The sequence below is a fragment of the Drosophila sulfurigaster genome, chromosome 2L (genome assembly GCF_023558435.1).
Source record: "Drosophila sulfurigaster albostrigata strain 15112-1811.04 chromosome 2L, ASM2355843v2, whole genome shotgun sequence".
NCBI classification, from domain to species: Eukaryota; Metazoa; Arthropoda; class Insecta; order Diptera; family Drosophilidae; genus Drosophila; species Drosophila sulfurigaster.
Window position 1 is genome coordinate 3,603,836 of NC_084881.1, and position 19,414 is coordinate 3,623,249.

General features: G+C 36.1%; 1 protein-coding gene across 3 annotated transcripts in view; it reads left to right on the forward strand.

The window, feature by feature from the left end:
- The window catches only part of LOC133836327 (protein outspread), a 70,492-nt gene that overhangs the window by 19,315 nt on the left and 31,763 nt on the right, over window positions 1-19,414 (forward strand). For 2 of the 3 annotated variants that reach the window (XM_062266751.1, XM_062266763.1), the window contains exons 2-3: window positions 16,212-16,235; window positions 18,720-18,800. In XM_062266751.1, coding sequence (XP_062122735.1) covers window positions 16,212-16,235; window positions 18,720-18,800 — 105 coding nt within the window. The remainder of the gene's footprint in view (window positions 1-16,211; window positions 16,236-18,719; window positions 18,801-19,414) is intronic. The other variant, XM_062266756.1, reaches the window with a different exon arrangement.

Consider the following 19,414-nt stretch of genomic DNA (forward strand, 5'->3'; position numbering starts at 1 on the left):
CTGAATATGAAATTTGCTTTTGTAATGTTTTGCAATTCATTTTTCAGTTTTCAAAACCGGTAAGCAAAGGTTTAAGGGTGTAATAAGTTAGTGCATAAGGCAGAGAGAAGGAGACATTTGCGACCATACAAATTGCATTAAATTACTCTTGATCATCATCAATTTAACAATTTGAGCTCTAAAATATCGCAGGATCAATTATGTTAACTTAAATGTATGTATTTTAATATCCCTTTTTGCTGTGTTATTGCCAAAAATGAGTAACTTTAATTTTTGTTTTTCTCCCAATCTTTTGAAATGTTGTCTGATTTGATGGCAAAAGTGAAATGCCCACATGGCGATGGGTGTCAGATCGAATCGCAAGAGACAGCTGCCATTGTCAGTAGTATAATCTTTTTGATGTTGGGAAACTAAGCGAAATAGAAACACAGAGAAACAGAAAGCACCTCCCTAACATTGCAGAAATTTCCTGAATCACACGAGGCATCTCTTTCGTTCTCTTTTGTTCGTACTCTATTTGACTCTTTATTTGTGTTTCTCAGTACCCCGCACACATTATAGCCACCATGTTCTGAAGGCACTTCGTCTGTAGCGACGAAAGTGCATATTTAATGCAGTCGCAGACGATTCGTCATCGTATTGTTGGAGCTTTGCCATTGCGGTAATTGCAATTGAAATGACAATTGTACTCGTAGTTGCAGTTGCAAGCAGTTGCAATTGCTGATCAGGCAGTTAACACTCCAAGCTGCAGCATCACCTTTCCCCTCACACACACACACTCACACACTCCATCTCTACTCTACGCTTTGCTGTCGTTGTCGCAGACCAGCACTCTGGGCCTGGGCCATAACTTAAGCAGCCACCATGCACTTGGTCATAAATAATTTGATTGTTGATGCCTTTTTTTTGTCTTTTTTTGTTGAATTTTCTTCATTTTTTGTTTTGTATTTTGCGCTGTCCCGCTGACTGAAACGATTTTATAATTTTGACCCCGGTTCAGCAGATCTGGCGACAGGCCATGTGCCGGCCCATGTGGCCCCCGTCTGGCAAACTTGAAATTTTTGTGGTACTTTATCGCCGTCGTCGTCGTCGTCGTCGTCGTTGTCGACCACTCATTGGGTCGTTCCTCTTTCTCGTCTCTCGAGATCGTGTGTTAAAGTTCAAATGTGGCTTGCCATATGAGTTGGGGTATGGCTCGACTTGAGCGTTGGGCCCAAGGCCCGAGCTTGGCATCTGTATTCCTTTTCTTTTATAGAGGTATCTCAATCTGTCTTTGAGGTCCGAGATCGACTCGGTACACAAATTTAATGGCTTTGTTTGGCCTCTCCGTAACTCTGGCATTACTTTTACTTTTATTGACTCCGCCCAGAGATATTAATAATTTGCGGGTTCAAAACCGCATGTTTATTGAAATTTGTCTTGACTTGCATAATTTATTCATATACTCGTATTAACGTTGTGATGTGGACGGAGTAAAGAAATGACAGATGATAAGACAACTTTTAAAAGGTTAAGAACGATACAATTCATTCATCTATTTGAATTATTTGCCTAGTCAGTAAAGCGTGTGAAATCAAAGTGTTGTCTAATCAAGTTTTTTTGGGGGCGAGATGAATAGTAGAAAGGTTTTATAACTAACACGGAATGTTCATAAAAGGTAAAAGTAATGTCGATTATCGACAGAAATTGAAAAGTCGTCGCAGTCCACCGAGTTAGACTAAAAATATGCAAGGAACTGCGAAACACTGAGGTGGAAATGTCATGGCCTGGAGCTGTTCTACTTGGTAGAGCGTTGGACCAATTGTGAAAATAGATGATACTATGCAAAAGGAAGACTTTCTAGATATTTTGCAAACCCATATTTGCGATTTGGTTGACAAATGTGCATATAAGGAGATCCAAAACACACGTCCAAAATCTTCAAAATATGGATCGCAAAACAACATTTTAAGTTAAAGGAGTGGCCAGCACAGAGTCCTGATCTCAATCCGATCGAAAATTTTTGGTCGATAATGAAAAATCGATTGGAACTCTACGAATCAGTACCAGCAAGCTAGCGCGAGATGCAGCGCCGAGTCCAGTAAGAATGGAGAGCTATTCTAAAATAAATAAAACCAAATTTGGTAGAAAATATACCAAAATGAATAAATATCACAATTACAAATATCGATCTTTGGACCAAGTATTAAAAAAAAAAGTTTGTTAAAAAGTGTTCAAAATGAGCATAACTGAGTACATGCGAGTTTTTTTTGTTTTTTATTTCGTAAATAAACCAATTAGATTTTTTTGGTATATTTTGTATAAGATTTTGTTAATAAATATTCAAAGAATAAACACAAAAAATTTGGACTCATTTACTTTACTAATAACTTTTTTATGCGAACCCAAAGTCAGTAGTTGCAAACATGTACTCACACTTGCACGCCACTGTATAATTTCAAAAAAATAAACATCAGTTCTTACAAAGAACTCACCCGCAATAACAATATCCATAAATCAATAGGAACTCTTAGAGTGCTGAGATAATAATAGCTAGAGTTAACAGATTTAGAATTTGTACTGTTTAAATATGTATGTATGCACACAAAATAACTATAATAATTAGTCTACTGGCTTATTATTATCTTAAATTCAAAGAATTTTATTTTAGGATAATAGGAGAAGATTTTTTATATGTTCATGATAGAATAGTTCAACCGACAACAAATCCAAGGACATGATTCTTTCCTTCTGAAATTTGGATAGAAATACTCGTACCAAATAAAGCTCTACTCCGCGGAGGTATAGAGAGTGTTTTCTGTGTTCTTATCGACAAAGACATTGTCATTTAAAGTACTCGGTACAATATGGTGTGCGGAATTTCCATTTTAACCAAATTAGGCAAAGGAATATATTTTTTCTGCTGCCTTAACGTAAACCAAGAAATGGCATATTCTAGCCCAACAGTGCTGTTTTTTTATTAGATTGGACATTGGACCAAAACTGGTATGGACTCGAAGACTGGTACTTAGATTGCAGTTGCAACTGAAGCTGCTATTCCGATTAGGACCGGGGTAGCGTCTGAGGTTGTAGCTGACGCTGAAATTGCAACTGGAACTGTAACTAGCATGCTGGGACACTCAGCGAAGATATCGTTACCGTTTGGCTTGGATGAGTACATCGAGATTGTCTTTAGGATTTGGTACAAGAGTCAATAGCTTGATTGACAAGTCGGTACGCCGACATCGTCAGAGTATGCAGCACAAAACTGCTTCAGAAGCCTTTTACCATTTTGATAATGCACTCGCAGTGTGCTCTTTGCTTCCTGGTCTCTCTGACGGTCTTCCTCTACACAGAAAGAAAAAAATGTGCTAAAATCAAGAATAACATCTTGAATCAAGATTGTGCTTCTGTCAAAATTAAACCAGAAAGGTTTATTCTTAAATCAAGATCGAAAATCTACAAAAAATCTAGTTTGCCCGATCTTAAAATTGAAGATAATAATCTTGTTTCAAGAGTAAGAAAATCTTAAACCAAGAAGGAAAATCATAAAAAAAAGATCTAATATTTTTAAACTTAGATTGATTAAAATAAACAAAAAAAAGTAGATTGTGTGTTTTTTATATATTTTTTTACACATTTATGAGTGATATTTACTTTTTTAAAATTGGTTAAGTTATATTATAACAATTACCCATTTTTATATACCGTACGAACCGATTTACGGCATCTCTACTCACTGAGCTAACAGCAACAACACCAAAAATTAGGTTCTAACTCTAAAGGAAGAGACTCCAACATTTTTAAGAAACAGGAACGAAATTATTGTCTTAAGTCCAGATTTGCTTTTCAATCCGGAATAAAGCATTCTTGATTTAAGATTTGAATCTTAAAATAAGATGTTTTTATTCATAAATACCAATTACGCATAAAAATCTTGATTTAAGATTGCTTAAACCAAAAAATCTTATTTCAAGATTATTCATTTTAAGATCGAAAATATTTTAAGTCAACATTTGTTTAATTTAGATTTTTTTCTCTCTGTGTAGCCTTCCCTTTAGCCTTTGTCTTTCACTTCGCATATGTTTGCCAGCATTTTTTAAGTGTATCTAACGGAATTGTCTAAGTCCGATATTTAATTCTTATCTTCAGAATAGAATTTAAACATTTAAATTTTATTTAAATTTACAAATTCTTACTTCGTGAAGCAAAATGTATTTAATAATCTAATTTGCCAAACATACAGTAAAAATCTGTTAACTGAATTTTAAAAAAATACCTCTAAGGTTGGGTTTCGTTTTGTATCTTGATCTTGGTTTTTTTTTTTGTTAATAATCTTATAGTGTGAAACTGGAAAGTGTGAAAGTTACTAGCAAGCCACTAATTAACATTGATATATTAGATTTTGTAATCCAGTTTTTTACCTGCTTTTCGTTTCAATTAATTTTTTTGTCATTTTGGTAAGACAAATAGAACATGAAACTCGTCTAATTAAGCGCAAGCTACTGACAGATTTTCACTTGCCGTTTGAATAGCTGAAAATCAGCGAAATATTAGTTGATTTATTTTTATGACTAGCCGGCTACCGCTATACGCCTGAGACATGTTGCTAGTTCGAGTCCAAGTCCGACTTTAACTCATAAATATTTACGGCCAACACACAATCGCAAGTCGCTGACAAAACCAAACTAGTTTTCCCAGCTGTAAATGGACACAGTCGAAGACAGACTCAAACTCTGAGTCGGAGTCGGAGTCGAAGTTGGAGTTGGAGTCGTAGTCTGCAACTTGGAGTCAGAATCTGATTGAAGCCTAGGCTCGGACACTTGGATCTCTTCTTAGCGGCCTCCGAGTTAAGACTGTGCTAAAAGAGCAATTAGAATGAGCTGCAATAGTCAGCGCAAGAGATAAAGGAGCACGGGGGCGTAGGGCAACAGAGTCGCAGTCTCAGTCTCAGTCGTAGTCACCGTTCGTTCAAGCAGTTGTTGTATGCAGTCACCGCTTGCAGTCCGTCGCACTTTACCGACACTACACAATCTTCTTAGATCAGAGTTTTCCACAGAAACCAGTCGGCGTCCATAGTCCACAGTCGGCAATCTGCAGTCAGCCCAAGCCAGTAATTCTAAGCCGCAAGTTGTTTTCCAAATGCCATGCAAGAATATTTTATACTTGACGAACGTGCAGCGGCAGCAGCAACCAGCAAGTTGTACCAGCAACCTAGCAACTTGCAACTTGCAACCGGTAACCGGCACTGGCGGCAGACAGTAATTCCAATAAAACAGCAACAGCAACAACTACTTTTGACCTAAATTTCAACTTAAATGCATTTTAAATTCATTGAATCGATTCACGAGATGAGAGCGACCTCTGAAGCCGCAATTTTTTAATTCAATTTCAAATTGAAACTGACTACAAACCAATAAAAGAATGAAAAATAAAATGTTATCAAGTATTTCATAGTTATATAAGCACATGCAGTTCTATTCGGTATTGTTCTAGTCGGAGTTCGATATAAAAATCTGAAATCTTGGTTTTTTCCATTAGTAGAGAGGAATTTCCAAATCCGCTATTACCATATACACCAACAATTTTGACATTTGTAATTGAGACCTGAATAATAACAGTCCCAACATCCAATAATAAACAATAATATATATTTACAATTTAAACTCTATAATAAGTATTCTAGTGTAAATATGCACTTTGCCGCTATAATTATTTTCATAAGTAATTTTAATTGCCTAAAATAAAATAAAAACATTTGTGAAATGTCGGCTACCCATTCTCAATAAAACCTTTTTGGGGAAATATACGAAATTAGTATAGGGAAATAATACTAAAAAAATTAGCGAAGGTTATATTTGGAATATCGATGTAGAACTACATTCAAAATATATCACCATATATCACTACATACGAAATATACAAACCAAAGATATGTACTAAGAATCGCGGCTCTAGCTTCAAAATTATGCTTGATGTTCGATTTATTTTTATTTGCTGGGCGTAAGGGGGAAATACTTGATCACAGCAATATCATCTCGGCTGTTGACGCTGATCAAGAATGTATATACTTTATAGGGTCGGTGATGCCTCCTTCAGTCGTAGCGTGAATAAGAATAAACTGATTGATTGCTTTTTAAAAAATATAAAGGGTTCTAGCGATATTATAGAGTTAAGACCAAAGATTGCTGTATGTAATTTTCGGAATGAAACGTTGGTGTTAGACTAACTTGTTTTAACACACATGTGTTGCTGTTTGCTGGTGATACTATTGCGATTGTAGTTGCAATTGTGACTGCTAACGACGCGGCATTGATAGTTGGCTGGTTTTCAGCAACGTAGCAGCTTGGCAACGTCTCAGCCAGCGTCGCCATGTTGTCAACTGTTTGTTGACTTATTTATTCTGAGTTGTTGACGCTGCCACTGTTTCTGATGTATTTTCCACAGTCGCTGCCTCTGCTGCTGCCGCTGCCGCAGTCGCAGTCGACGCAGGCACAAATTGAGCAATTCCAGTCAGTAACTCCTACTTCAGTTTGAAAAGTAGCCAACTAGTTTTTTTCTCTGCATAAGAAAACCATTTAATTGAATAACCAACCTGACAGCAGCAACAGCAACAACAAAAACAGCAGTAGACGCTGAAACAACAATAAGAACAAAAACAACTATTAAGCAATAACAAATACGGTCACAAGTCTTGCTAGCAGGTTCTTTTTCTAGCTTTAGTCATTTCGCTTTACCAATTTCTGCGTCGTCTTGCACCGTTCAACCTCATGTGTTGCTTGCCACCGTTGCACTCCAAGGCAAAAATGCATTTTTATACGTCGTAATTACTTAGTGCCAGCCGATAAGTATAATCATCAAAATTATGAATAATATACATGCTATATATCTTAAAAACATGTAATAAAAAAAGGTACAAATTCGACTACAACCTCCAGTCATATATCATTAGATGTACTTATGTTATTTTAATGTCGCATTACTTTGGCATTTCAACAAGCCAAATGTTTGCTCATGATCATCCTTGATATTAAACTGATTTAAAATTTAATAAATTATCTCAAATCCAACGTTGAAATTCGTTCACCACCTTTAAATACCAATATTAATGTTATTTGTTAGAATTTTTATGATATTTATCTAACTTGTTGATTCCTAACTATCGCCCTTCATTCTGAATTTCCATTCCTTTCATTCGATAGATTCGTGTTTCTTATCTTTATTACCACAGGGATTTGAGATCAGTTTACGCCCATAAATAAGAGCGAAAGTATGTAGGCTATGGTCACAAAGCGGAAGTTGAGTTGGGTCCCCAAGCACTTTGATGGTTTATGTAATTATGCAGCTGGTTTCATACACCGGCTTCACTCCCTTTTTTATCTCAAGCGACCACTTACCATGAAGTTCAGTTACATTTCGTTTAATGTTTAAATTTCGCTTCGCTCGACCCACTGACATACTAACTGTAAAATTACTTCCAGCTTGAATAGCCTAACAAAACAAAAGTGTCACTAAGTTAACTAAATATGTAAGCGGTGATAAATGTGAATTCAAATTTGGATCACCAGAAAGCCAATTAAAAATACGCACTATAAAAATGGAGTTAAATTAACTTTTTGCTTGGAAGGTTTGTTGAAATCGAAATATACATACATATGTATATAACAGCAGTACATTAAATATTGCCTACCTTCGACTACAGGCCAATGTACTAAATATAGCAAAAGGTATATACAGTATGAAGTTATACTATTATTTAATATATACCATAGAGTGCATACTATATCACATTGTTAGGCGCCTCAGCTGTTCGCGATGATGAAGAATTCATATATATTTTTTTGGAGTCAGAGATATCTCCTTCTACTTAATATATTTATTTCCTGCTGGCACTAAGCATAAAAACTCGAATTCCATTATTTTGTGTATTTTAAATGGATAGATGAGTAAGTAGTCCCGAGTGCAAAATCTCAAAGGTTCCTGTTGTACACAGTAACTTAGCAAAAAGGAAGTAATGAACATTCATAGACTTGTCTTTGAGGTGAGTTGTTCCAGTTTTCGGTTCTCGCTTATTGATCAACGGTTTTCCAGTGAATGAAATCTGAAATCCTACCCAAACTGATATAGTCATGTTGCGGCCATAAATAGAAAAACAACCGTCTGGCTACCGACTTTGGATTCATTCATAAAAATGAAAAGAATTGCGGTAGCTTCAGGTTTGCTGAGATGGAGGCATTAGAGGAAGAGGCCTAGCTTTCAATTCAGTCGCGCCACACTCAATTTTGTAATTACAACAATACCGCTAGCCGCGGCCCGGCGTCGTATCACAACGGCCCAACTTGGCTCACAGCGAACATAAGGCGGTTAAAGCGAATGACGAACAAGCAAACAAATGAACGAATAAGCAAACCATTTCGGGCTGTTCTTCAAATAAAGACATTTGTGCCACTTTTCCAGCGGTCAGTTGACCCGTTTGGAACGCACTCTCTTCATGAAACACAAACTACTTACATACATATATGTTAGTACTATACTTGCGTACATAACACTATCATAGCCCCCACCTAATTGTTTGTACTTTTTATCTACTTTCAGGTAAGAGCACCTTTTAAATCCAAGCGTAAAACGCGATAATGCCATTCATTCGCCTTATCTATGTCGGTCAAGACGAAACATTTGGAATCTACTAGTCTGTTGAAGACCCATAAATACAAGTTAACTATTATGTAATGAGGGTATGAAAGAAAATAGTTTCAATAAGTTTCAAATGCATTAATTTCAGGAAATTTACCTCATGCTTACCTCCACCTCGAACTAACTAACTACGGAATATATATTAGCTGTAGTTATTAACTCTCTCCAAAAAGCTCATTTTTGCATGCAGAGATCATGAATCGATGACGATGACGATGACGGCGATGACGATGACGACGTCCCATCAAGTTCACTTTCACTTAGTGTCAATAAAGTAGTTGTTGCTGCTGCAGCTGCAGCTGAATCTGAAGCCGAAGCCGACGCTGATGCTGATGATGATAATCATTGATCTTCATCAGCAAGCAACATTTCGTTTTGCTCTGGCGACCTCGCCTCTTACTTCCACCGGGAATGTCGTCTTCCCCCCAATCAGTTACTGTGAAATTTATGCGGGAAACTTGACTTTGTCCGTCTATTGAAGGTTCGTTGCCATTTTTCGCTTTTCTTTCTTCACATTTTATATTGAAAACGAAAGTTTGAGTAGCTTTGCTGATATCTCGAACTGTCCTGCGAATTTCCTAACTATCGCAATTCTTTCAGCTTTCATGCTCTGAATTGTCAAAAAAATATTTTGTTACAGTAAAAGAAAACGAAAAAAGAAACTGTCAATACAAAAAGGAATTCATTCATAATTTTGTTGAATAAGCCAATATTTATATGCACATATATTTTAATATAAAAGCTTTCATATATAGATAATATGTATAAATATCAATATAATTTGTATCATTAATATTTGAAATTAACTTTTATTTTTCGAATTTTATAATAAAAATCGATATTTCATTTTTTTTTTGGGGGGGGGTTTCGAAAAATAGTACTCAAGAGTAAAATATAAATGAAATTATATTAATTATAATTCTTAATATTTAAAATAACTTTACACACACACACATAGTTACATTGCCCATATATGCATTATGCATACATTTCAGCATAGGGCATCTTCTGGTCGAGCATTCACATCGTGAGCGTTCCGCATATTTGGTTCGGCTTATGAAATTTGTGGTCTTTCCTTGAGCAATGCAGCCGCCTTGTTAAGTTACTAAATTGGAAACGAGCTGTTGACCTTTTTAGATGAACCTACCAGTTTTCCCGTTTTCCAAAACCAAAATGTAAAGAAAAAAGCTGCACTCATCAGACTTTCGGATAAGGTCGCCCGAAGCGTTGACATTTAATGATGGATTTGACACACAAGGGCACGACAACGATTTTGTTGTTATTTATGAAGTCCGATTGTATGATCTGTTGTTGTCTCCTGACTGTTGACTGCTTTTCGACTTGGACAGATGATTAATTTGAGTTGTTTGAGCATTTATCCGGGTGGTCCTTTTACAGAAAAAACGTTGTGCAATCGCCGTAAATAATGATGGAAGCTGTCGTTATCATTGTTGTTGACTTTCTTCAATTTGACCAGTTGCATCGATTAATATGAAAGCTATAATTATGGATGTCTATACGACATACTGTAGATACAACTGGACATGAATAATGTGCATTTTAAAAGTGTAACGTGTGACGACAGTTTAACTCACCTGACGGAATGAATGAAGAAAACGAAAAAAAACAGTTAGTCTGGTCACACTTTGCGATTACAAAACTTTCCTTTTCGTTTGGCATACTACTCGTAAAAGTATTCACTTTCATTTTATACACTGCAGTCAGTGCTCAAAGTATTTTATGTATTTTTAAATGCAGTTTTAAATGAATTGTAATATGACATGGACTCGCCTTGCTTGGCAACGTATTCGTAGTCGTCGATGCCTTACTAGTTGATGTAGTTGTTGTCGATGTCGCTGTTTTTTTGTTGTTGTTGTTGTTGTTGGTGTCGCTAGTAGGCACGAACTGTGATGCCTATCTACTGCAGCAGCTGGAGAGTGTCATTCCAAAGACAAGTTGCAAGCTCATGTGCGGCGGCAGTTAAAATAAAAATCAAAACACAAAATGTAAACACATACGAATACGAATACGAGTACGGCGCCCAAATTCAGAGAAACAATTCGAAACTAAACAGCAATAGCAATAGCAACAACAGCATCTAGTCAAACAGTCGAAGTCGAAACAGTTAATGTTAGACTCAGACTTAATGTTGTTGGTTGGTGTTGGGGAGAGGTGATTTTTACTTTTACTTAGTAAAAGCTCATGTGCACGATTTTCCACCAGCCAAAACGTCGATTTCAAGTGCCGACTTCGACTTTCAAATGGCATAATTGAAGAGACAACAAACTCAGCAACAATTGTACAATAGCTTAACGCATAAAGTAAAAATGCGAGATACATAGATGGAGTTATAGATCGACAAAAAAGAGTGTGTGAGAGAGCAAAATATGTTAGAGAAACACAGTGAGAGCGAGAGCGAGAGTGGGAAAGAAAGAGAGACATTGCGATAGAGATGATGAAGTTACCTACTAAATGTGTACGAGTATGTACTTTCCATATACATATATCTATCTACAAGCATCAATCGTATTGTAGCTATGTGGCTACATACTACCATCCATATAACTGATTGCCTCGGGCTCGCTTTTGGGGCTGCACTGAGATCTCTTCGCATCCCATCGAAAGTGAAATGTTGCTCAGCTGTATTTTTTGATTTTCTGTTTTTGTACATCTTTTGTTTACCATTGTTATTATTATCATTGTCTTACACCAACTCTCTACAGTTTTCATATGGAAAATCAATTTCTAACATCTTTTCTCTTGTAATATCTGACGCGATAACAAACGCATTTTACATCCCTCCCTCTTTGCTATTCTCCACACATGTAATTGAGAGTGTATTTGTATATGTAGCCTGTGATGACTTTTAATATCCGGAACCCATAGGGTAGAAGGAAATGTATGTACCAGGCAGAAGGAGGCATCTCCGGTCATATAAAATATATGTATTCTTGATCAGCGTCGACGGTCGAGACGTTATAGTTATGTTCGTATGAACACATAGATCGCAGAGACTATAAGAGCTACAATTTTTTTTCGACATCGAATAACAAGCGTAACTTTACATACAATAATAGCTACAGTATTTATGAAAATTGTAACCAACTATGCCAACTTAGATGCTAAGGCTGACAATTTAGTATATTTTACACTCTATGGTATATTTTGAACGCAATATTTTTCTTTTATTAAAAAAGAGTACACTTGACTGTAGCTTTCTTACTTTTTTTGTTAGTGTGAACTTTAAATTTTATCCCCAAACTCCCATTGTGTCCATCTAAAATACGAATCCATTTAATTTATTAGCACTCATTCTTAGATTCTGCTGACACCTCTTGCCACAATACATTTGTATTTAAATAAGTGTCGTCGAATCGACTGAGCATGACTCTGAAATACTCTAACACCTGGTAATAATTCATCGGCTACACAGATTACACTTTAGTTATTGCTTTGATTTTCGGAAATCCAATGACGCACCTCAAGTTAAATTATTAACATGCTAATATATTAGAAAATTATAATACGAAAAATATAAGAATTCAAATAAAAATAATCTCCACAACACTTAATGCCACACTGTATTAATTTGTAATACATATTAAATTAAGCTTGGCCTTTGAGAGTGTTCTTATCACTAAAATCTAATGTACTTATGTTTTGATCAGATGTAAAAATTAAAAAAAAAGTGAAAATATTCTTAGCTTCATAATTTGTATAAGTGCAAATGGTTAGATGATAATAAGACCACAACCAAAAACAGGGCATTGACTTGATCCATACAATGCGTAAAAGAGACAGCACTTGAAGTATCAACGAAAAGTAATCAACAGCTTTATCTATATCTTCGTATCGAATCCCGATCACAAACGAACCAAAATAGATGTTGTGATCTAAAAACTGCACATTTTTTGGTTTTTAACGAAGCTTGAACTGTTGCGCACCGCGGGGCGACGACCACAACGACCGCGGTCTCAGTCACAGCCGTCGATGACGACGGCGACGGCGGCGGCAGCGGCAGCGGCACACAGTGGGCGATTTGGTCCCGCTAGCGGCATTTAATTAATAACTTCTAAACTAAAATAGATGTCTTCAGTCGGTTTTTCACTAATCAGAAAAAATCTTTTTATTTTATTTGAACTTCAATTAACATATTTCATATATAAACTTTATCTAAAAAATGATGGGATGATGGAAAAAAATGGGATGACTTCTGAGTGCAATACTAAAAAAAGATCCCTTTTTGGTACTAACACTGTATCTAAAAAGTACCATAGTTTCAAGGCTAGCAGATAATAGCAGTTGATAAATTCACATTTTGGACGCCACTGATTCACACTTTCGGCTAATAAAGGAGTTAGACTGGACTTAGTTGAACAAATTAAGTTCTACTCCACGAAAGACAGGTGTACGCTAATCCGGGCTAGTTGTTAATACACTGAATTACCACTACGTTTTATGAGCTACACATTTATAGACCGGTCACAAACATTGATTTTTTTGAAAATACATACCTTGAATATAATAAAACCAAACTTCTAACAAATTCACCAAAAATTTTAAATTTCCGAGGAACTCAAATTCCATGCGCGCAAAGAGAAAAAATTGTGTAAAGCTCTTTGCGAAATCATATGCTGTGTTTGACCGATCACAGCTGATGATCAGCGCTTTCAAAAAGCTTTTAAAAATCTAATCAAAGCATCTGCTATCGATATGTGACGGATTTTTCAATTTGAAAATTTGAATTAAATGCCGCTAGCGGGACCAAATCGCCCACTGTGCGGCAGCGGCGACGACATTCGCTTTCATTTCGCGCTGCAGTCGCTTCAGATGGTCACTCACATTTCTGACTATGCCATGATGTCGTGCAGTGCCTTGCTGTGCTGTGCTGTGCCATTGCCTTACTACTTCATTCCACACCTCGCGCAGTTTAGTTTCTCCCCACTCCATTCGCTTGCTCTTCTCTCTCTATCTCTCTACTCTGTTTCGGCTCGCATGCACTTGCTCATCGGTTCATTCGTTCGATGCACTTGATGTTCGTCTCGGGCTGCGACTGCGACGGCGAATGCGACTCTGACTCTGTCTCCGATCCACAGTTCCACGGTGTAGCTTAACTTGGCGTTCCACATTCGCTTTCGATTTCTTTTATGCTTTCGATTTTAATACCCTTGAAAATCCAAGAAGGTATGCGCGTTGTTTATGTTAACCAACTAAAGTTCGCTATAGCTATGCGATAGTAGTCAATCATCATCTTAGGCAGATGAGCAATTTATAATTTATAAAAATACTTACTTTATACTAACGTTTTAGTATGAAACGATAATTAGTGTACATTGTACACCTCTTGGGCGTTATGGGCACTGACCCTGAATGTTAACCTGTCGGATGTCAGCTTATCAGTAAGTTCACAGTGCAGCTCGTTTTTGCTTTTCTGTATGAGATTTGTCAAACACAGTCAGACACTTTCTACATATCACAGTGGGGAAGCTTAATAGGCGTGCGAAACTTATTAATCATATCACATCGTAAGCAGACATCGCGACGTTTCCAATTTCATGTGTGGTATTTATGAATGATCCAAGATTAGCCTCCATTCGCTTTAATCGCGACTAATAACCGAGAGTGGCCCTTGATCAACATCAACTTGCCTCGCCGCACCGAGTTTTTGGTTGGGTCTTTTGCCTCTGTCCGACAACGCATCGGGCGACCACTTTCATTTTTTTATTTCACGTCAAGTCATGGTCAGCCTTTCGACCGGAGATGATGATCAGAGAGTCACAGTCGTCGTCGCAGTCTCCGCCTCTGTCTCTGTCTCTGTCGCTGTCTCTTCTCAGTCACAGCTACAATGCGCCGCTCCGTCGTCATTGATCGTTGGAAAGTTGTTCTCACACATTAATTACGAATATAAAGGCTGGTTTTTCTTTCGTTTCTGAAATATTTTCGATTTGTTCGACCCGATCTCTAGTTTGCCTCTGCGACCACACGTGCACTGGCACAGCAATCATCGATCCTCAACTGGAATTCACTATGGTATTTTTTGTTTAAAGAAATTTCATTCATGAAACATTTGATCGGAGTTGGTGTTTTTCTTGTTTAGAAACCGAGTATCCGCTCTACTTGCTGTCAAGTTAAATGATCGGATGATATTACAATTTTTTGTACTTTTCTTAAATAAATGTATTACATAAAAACGATTTCTGAATAAATATTGTTTATTTTACGTTATAGAAAATATATATTTTTTAACGATAATAACTGCTGTATACGTTGAATAGTCATGTAACCAAAACTACCCGTAGGTGTAGTATATAAAGTATATATATTCTTGATCAGCGTCAACAGCCGAGACGATATAGCCATGTCCGTCTGTCTGTCGGTCCATCCGATTGAACTTTAAGATACCAGATACAATAAAAGATAGAACTGCACAAATATTAACATGAATTGGATATGGGACTTAGTTGCTTTAGCCAACAATCTGGTATGTTTTAAACTCTATGATATATTTTGATATTTACCAAATATAGAGTATAGAATCTAGTTTTATTTCAAAGAGGTAGCGGGTATTTCATAGTCGAGAATATTCCACTGTAGCTTTCTTACTTGTAGATGTTGTTTTAATATTGGTGCTGGTGGCTTTACTGTGAATCGGTTTGGCTACTGCCTTGGCGTCTTGTTAAGCCACGGTTCGAAAACTAAATAGCATTGAAAATATAAAAAACACATTTGTGTAAATAAAGAAGCAAAAAAGCCGACGACAAAACCAGCCTGAAATTGAGTTAAAAGCCCAAGTATCTTATAGCGACAATAACAACAACGACAACAACAACAACAACAACAATAACCACAGCAACAACATCAACAATGCAAACAACTTTCCACCAGCTGTGGCGAGTTTAGAGATGGATTTGATTTGGACTTGGACACACGTCCACGTGTGCGTGCGTCTCTCTCGATAAGTATACACTTAGTTCGTGTGTATGTATGTATCTATTTTGTTGTATTTGTTATGTGTGCTATGCGCTATGCTTTGTGTGCGCCACAAATTGTTTATTTGTCAATCGGTGTATTAGTCGCGGTCTCAGCAGAAAAAAGTGAAATTTTATTCGAGCAATAGCTCGGCTTATGAACAGCGGTCTTAGTAACATAAAGATGAAGATGGAGCCCAAACTGAAGCTGTATCTCAAGCTGAAGCTACTGCTCTGATAGTGGCTTGGCTAAGCTTCGAGAAAAACGTGACTTTTGATTTGACATTTTGCAGTCATAAGACGACAGCGATGGGTTGGCTGGCTCGTTATCAAATTAAATCGAAAACAAGTTGATGGCAATTGAAATTCATTTCGAGGCTCGCCACTTGAATGTCATCTCAGCATAGAGTTAACTAAATGTCATGCATTATCATCATCAGCTAATATTGCAGCTTTCAAAGTCTTCCACTCAGCCCTCTTCCCTCATCCCTCTCGTTATTTACAATAACTATATGTATTCTATTACTAATCGAATGCATTCTACATTGCATTTGCACGCTTACAAAACAGTCTTTAAAGACTCTGGCACTACTCGTAAGTATGAACTGAAAAAGGAATTACGAACTTATAGCTGATACTTCATTCACATATGCCATAACAATTATATAATATTTTGCATGGGAGAATGTGACATATGTATGCATGTGTCGAAGTTAAATTAAAAGAAATGCCGCAGTATAATTTACGCATTATTGTACTTCAAAAAACTTAATTACTTACACTTTAATTCAACATTTTATAAAGTATTCACTATTTGTGAAGGCTTGTGCATTGATAATTCTAAAAATAAACATCTGTAAATTAATCTTTTTATTACTTGTGACACATTTTTCGGTTAAAAATGACAATTAATGTATTTTTATTGTATTGCAAAGGAAAGAATAAGTGTAGACAATAAAATACAATTACCTACATACATTTTTTGTATTTTGTAAAGTTATATAAACATTATCTTTATTATCATGCCTCTTTCTGCTTATGACATACATTTCCTAATTTCTTACTATTTTTGCACTTTGTTTTGAATGCAGTACCTTATCAACATATCAAATATAGCCTTCGGCATATTTCAGTACTTTTGTGGTATATTCATTTTGTATATCATAGAAAAAATGCTGCACAGGAGAAGCAGTGCAGCATTTTTCTATGATATACAAAATTAAACATGGGTAGCGGTTATCTCAAACTCGGCTGGGGCTTTCTTACTTATTTTAAATAGTAATATACGTTTATTATTAATATACATCTAACCTGGGGTACATCAAAATGCATAGTTTTTTAAGAGCAGCTTTAATTTACTTCATTATTCTTGGCAGCTTAGTGTGCTGTTACTTGTTTTTATTTTGCGTCATATATTATGACGCATCATATATATGACATTAACTCTAAAAGATTTTATTGGCATTGCATTAGTTTTTAGACACTTCAAGCCATGTTCATATGATTAAACTTAATGACACAGTTGGTAAAACAAATTAAATTTGCATCACATTTATTCCAGTTCCAAATGTGAGAATTGTAGATCATGATAAGTAGTCTGTTAACACTCGTATTCAAAAGGTGTATAAAGGAAATTGTAGTTGCCCCACGCTTGCCACCAATTAGGCATCTTGTATCGCCAGCTCTATTTCAATTTATGTGAAAAACGTGCTAAGTGTTGCAGTTGTAAAAATCAATTATGAAAGTAACTATAGCCATGTAAATTTTCCTTTGGCCAAAAATACAGGTTAACACAGTAGCAAAGTTTTTTTTCTTTTCATCCTATTTAAATAGAAAAGGTGCGAATAAACATAAAAATCACAATAAATAACACGTTTGCAAAAATTCACAAAAAAAAAACATTATGGTAACATAAAAACGATAAATGAAATTACCCCCAGTAATTTTAGTAAAGAGCTGTCAAATTCTTCTAGTTGGCGCTGAAATTACCTTTATCCATTCTACAATATCCCCATTTTATATAATGCTATTAGCTTTAAATGTTGGCATTAATTGAAATTCCAAGAATTTTAACCACACTAAGACAATTGTATTTTTTTATCGTTTCACAAATTTATAATGTTGAAGAAGGCAATTAAATACATATTTATTTATAAACTTGCGTATTAAAATCTATTCATACCCTGCAATTTTAATATAGAAAGGTAAAAACTTACTTTTTTTATATAACAGATAACAACAATAAACTCCGACCTCTGGCGTACATAGCTATGCTTCTGCTTACCTTCTGGATCTTACAAAATTTAGAAACTAGAGACAGCAAGGTTTTTTCTGAAACCGAAAACAGAAAGCTTTCCAAAGTTAAACTTTGAATCATTTAAGATCGTTAAGTTCACTTTCTACATAGAATGTAGCTTCACTTATCTAATTAAATCTGAAATACAGATCAGATAGACTGAGGATATAAGGTTTAATAGCCAACCATTCCGAGTTGACTGGTATGACAAACTATCAGTGTCAAAATCCACTTTAAGGCGGCCAATTGTTTTTATTGTCTTTTCGACCAACTGGTGCCAACGCAGACATACTCATTTTCCTTCTGGCTCCACTCGCCTTGCTTCGCCTAGACACTAAAGTAAAGGCGGCTAGTTATTAAACATTTAATCTATTTGTCAAGAATTCGAGTACTTTGAAATAGTGGGTAATTTATGGGACTTTCCAGCGCCCAAAAATAACAAGTAAAAACTCGTAGATAGTTAAATAAGTACACGTCATTCCATTAGTCATACTTGAGGTTATCGTGCTTGTACATAAAATTCATATGTGATATTGTTTAATTCTTAAAGCGTCATATTTTAATAAAGTTGATGGTTTTTTCTTTAAATGTGTCCACAAAAGAAACATTTAGTTAAACATCATTTGAGTCTATTCATATATTAATCGCCAGGAGCATGTTTATTTTTATCTGTTATATTTTAAGGCAAAGATTCTTACTCATATTTTCTTAGAAAACAAATTCAGAGTCTCATTTTATTTTAATTTAATATGTTAAACTAATTTACCAACCTTTCTTTCCAGGCATCGCGGAAAGTCTCCAAATGTGGCTATTTGTTTGTCGCACCAGATTGGGATTTCAGCAATCCGTTGTACAGAACAAAGGTGAGTTTGATGTGGTTACTAATCAGTGTTACTTAGAAATAGATATATATATAAATTCTGGATATAAACATAGAAGATGTAGTTGCTCACTTTTATAAACTCCGGTAGATTAACAGAAGAAAGAAACAAATTGCAAAACTCAACGAATTAACCGCACTATGCTACAACATTTGAGAGCTTAGCTTTTAGATTTTGGTTTATTTGTATAAAGAAAGTGTCAGTTCGTTGCAGTGACATCGACAATATGGCGTGAAGTGGTATGGTGTCGAATAACCATGACACTGACATCCCTGGCATGGCATCCCAGCCCGGAACCCGCTTTGGGCTATCCGGTATTCGATGCTCAATACTGCGAATACTCGTCTAGACCAGACAACGCCTTTCCACCCCTCGCTCTATCTCACTTACTCACTGACTCTCTCTTCCCGATGTGTATCTCGACCAATTAGCGAATGACGTCGCGGCGTTGCAACAGGCTGCAGGCTGAAGGCAACAGCAAGCAAGCACCATTTAAGCCGCCAGCATTTGCGACAAAACTCGTATGCAAATGCCTCTTTAAAGAGGAGGGAGACTGAAGGAAAATTTGTATTGAAAATGGCCAAGTGCTCAACTGA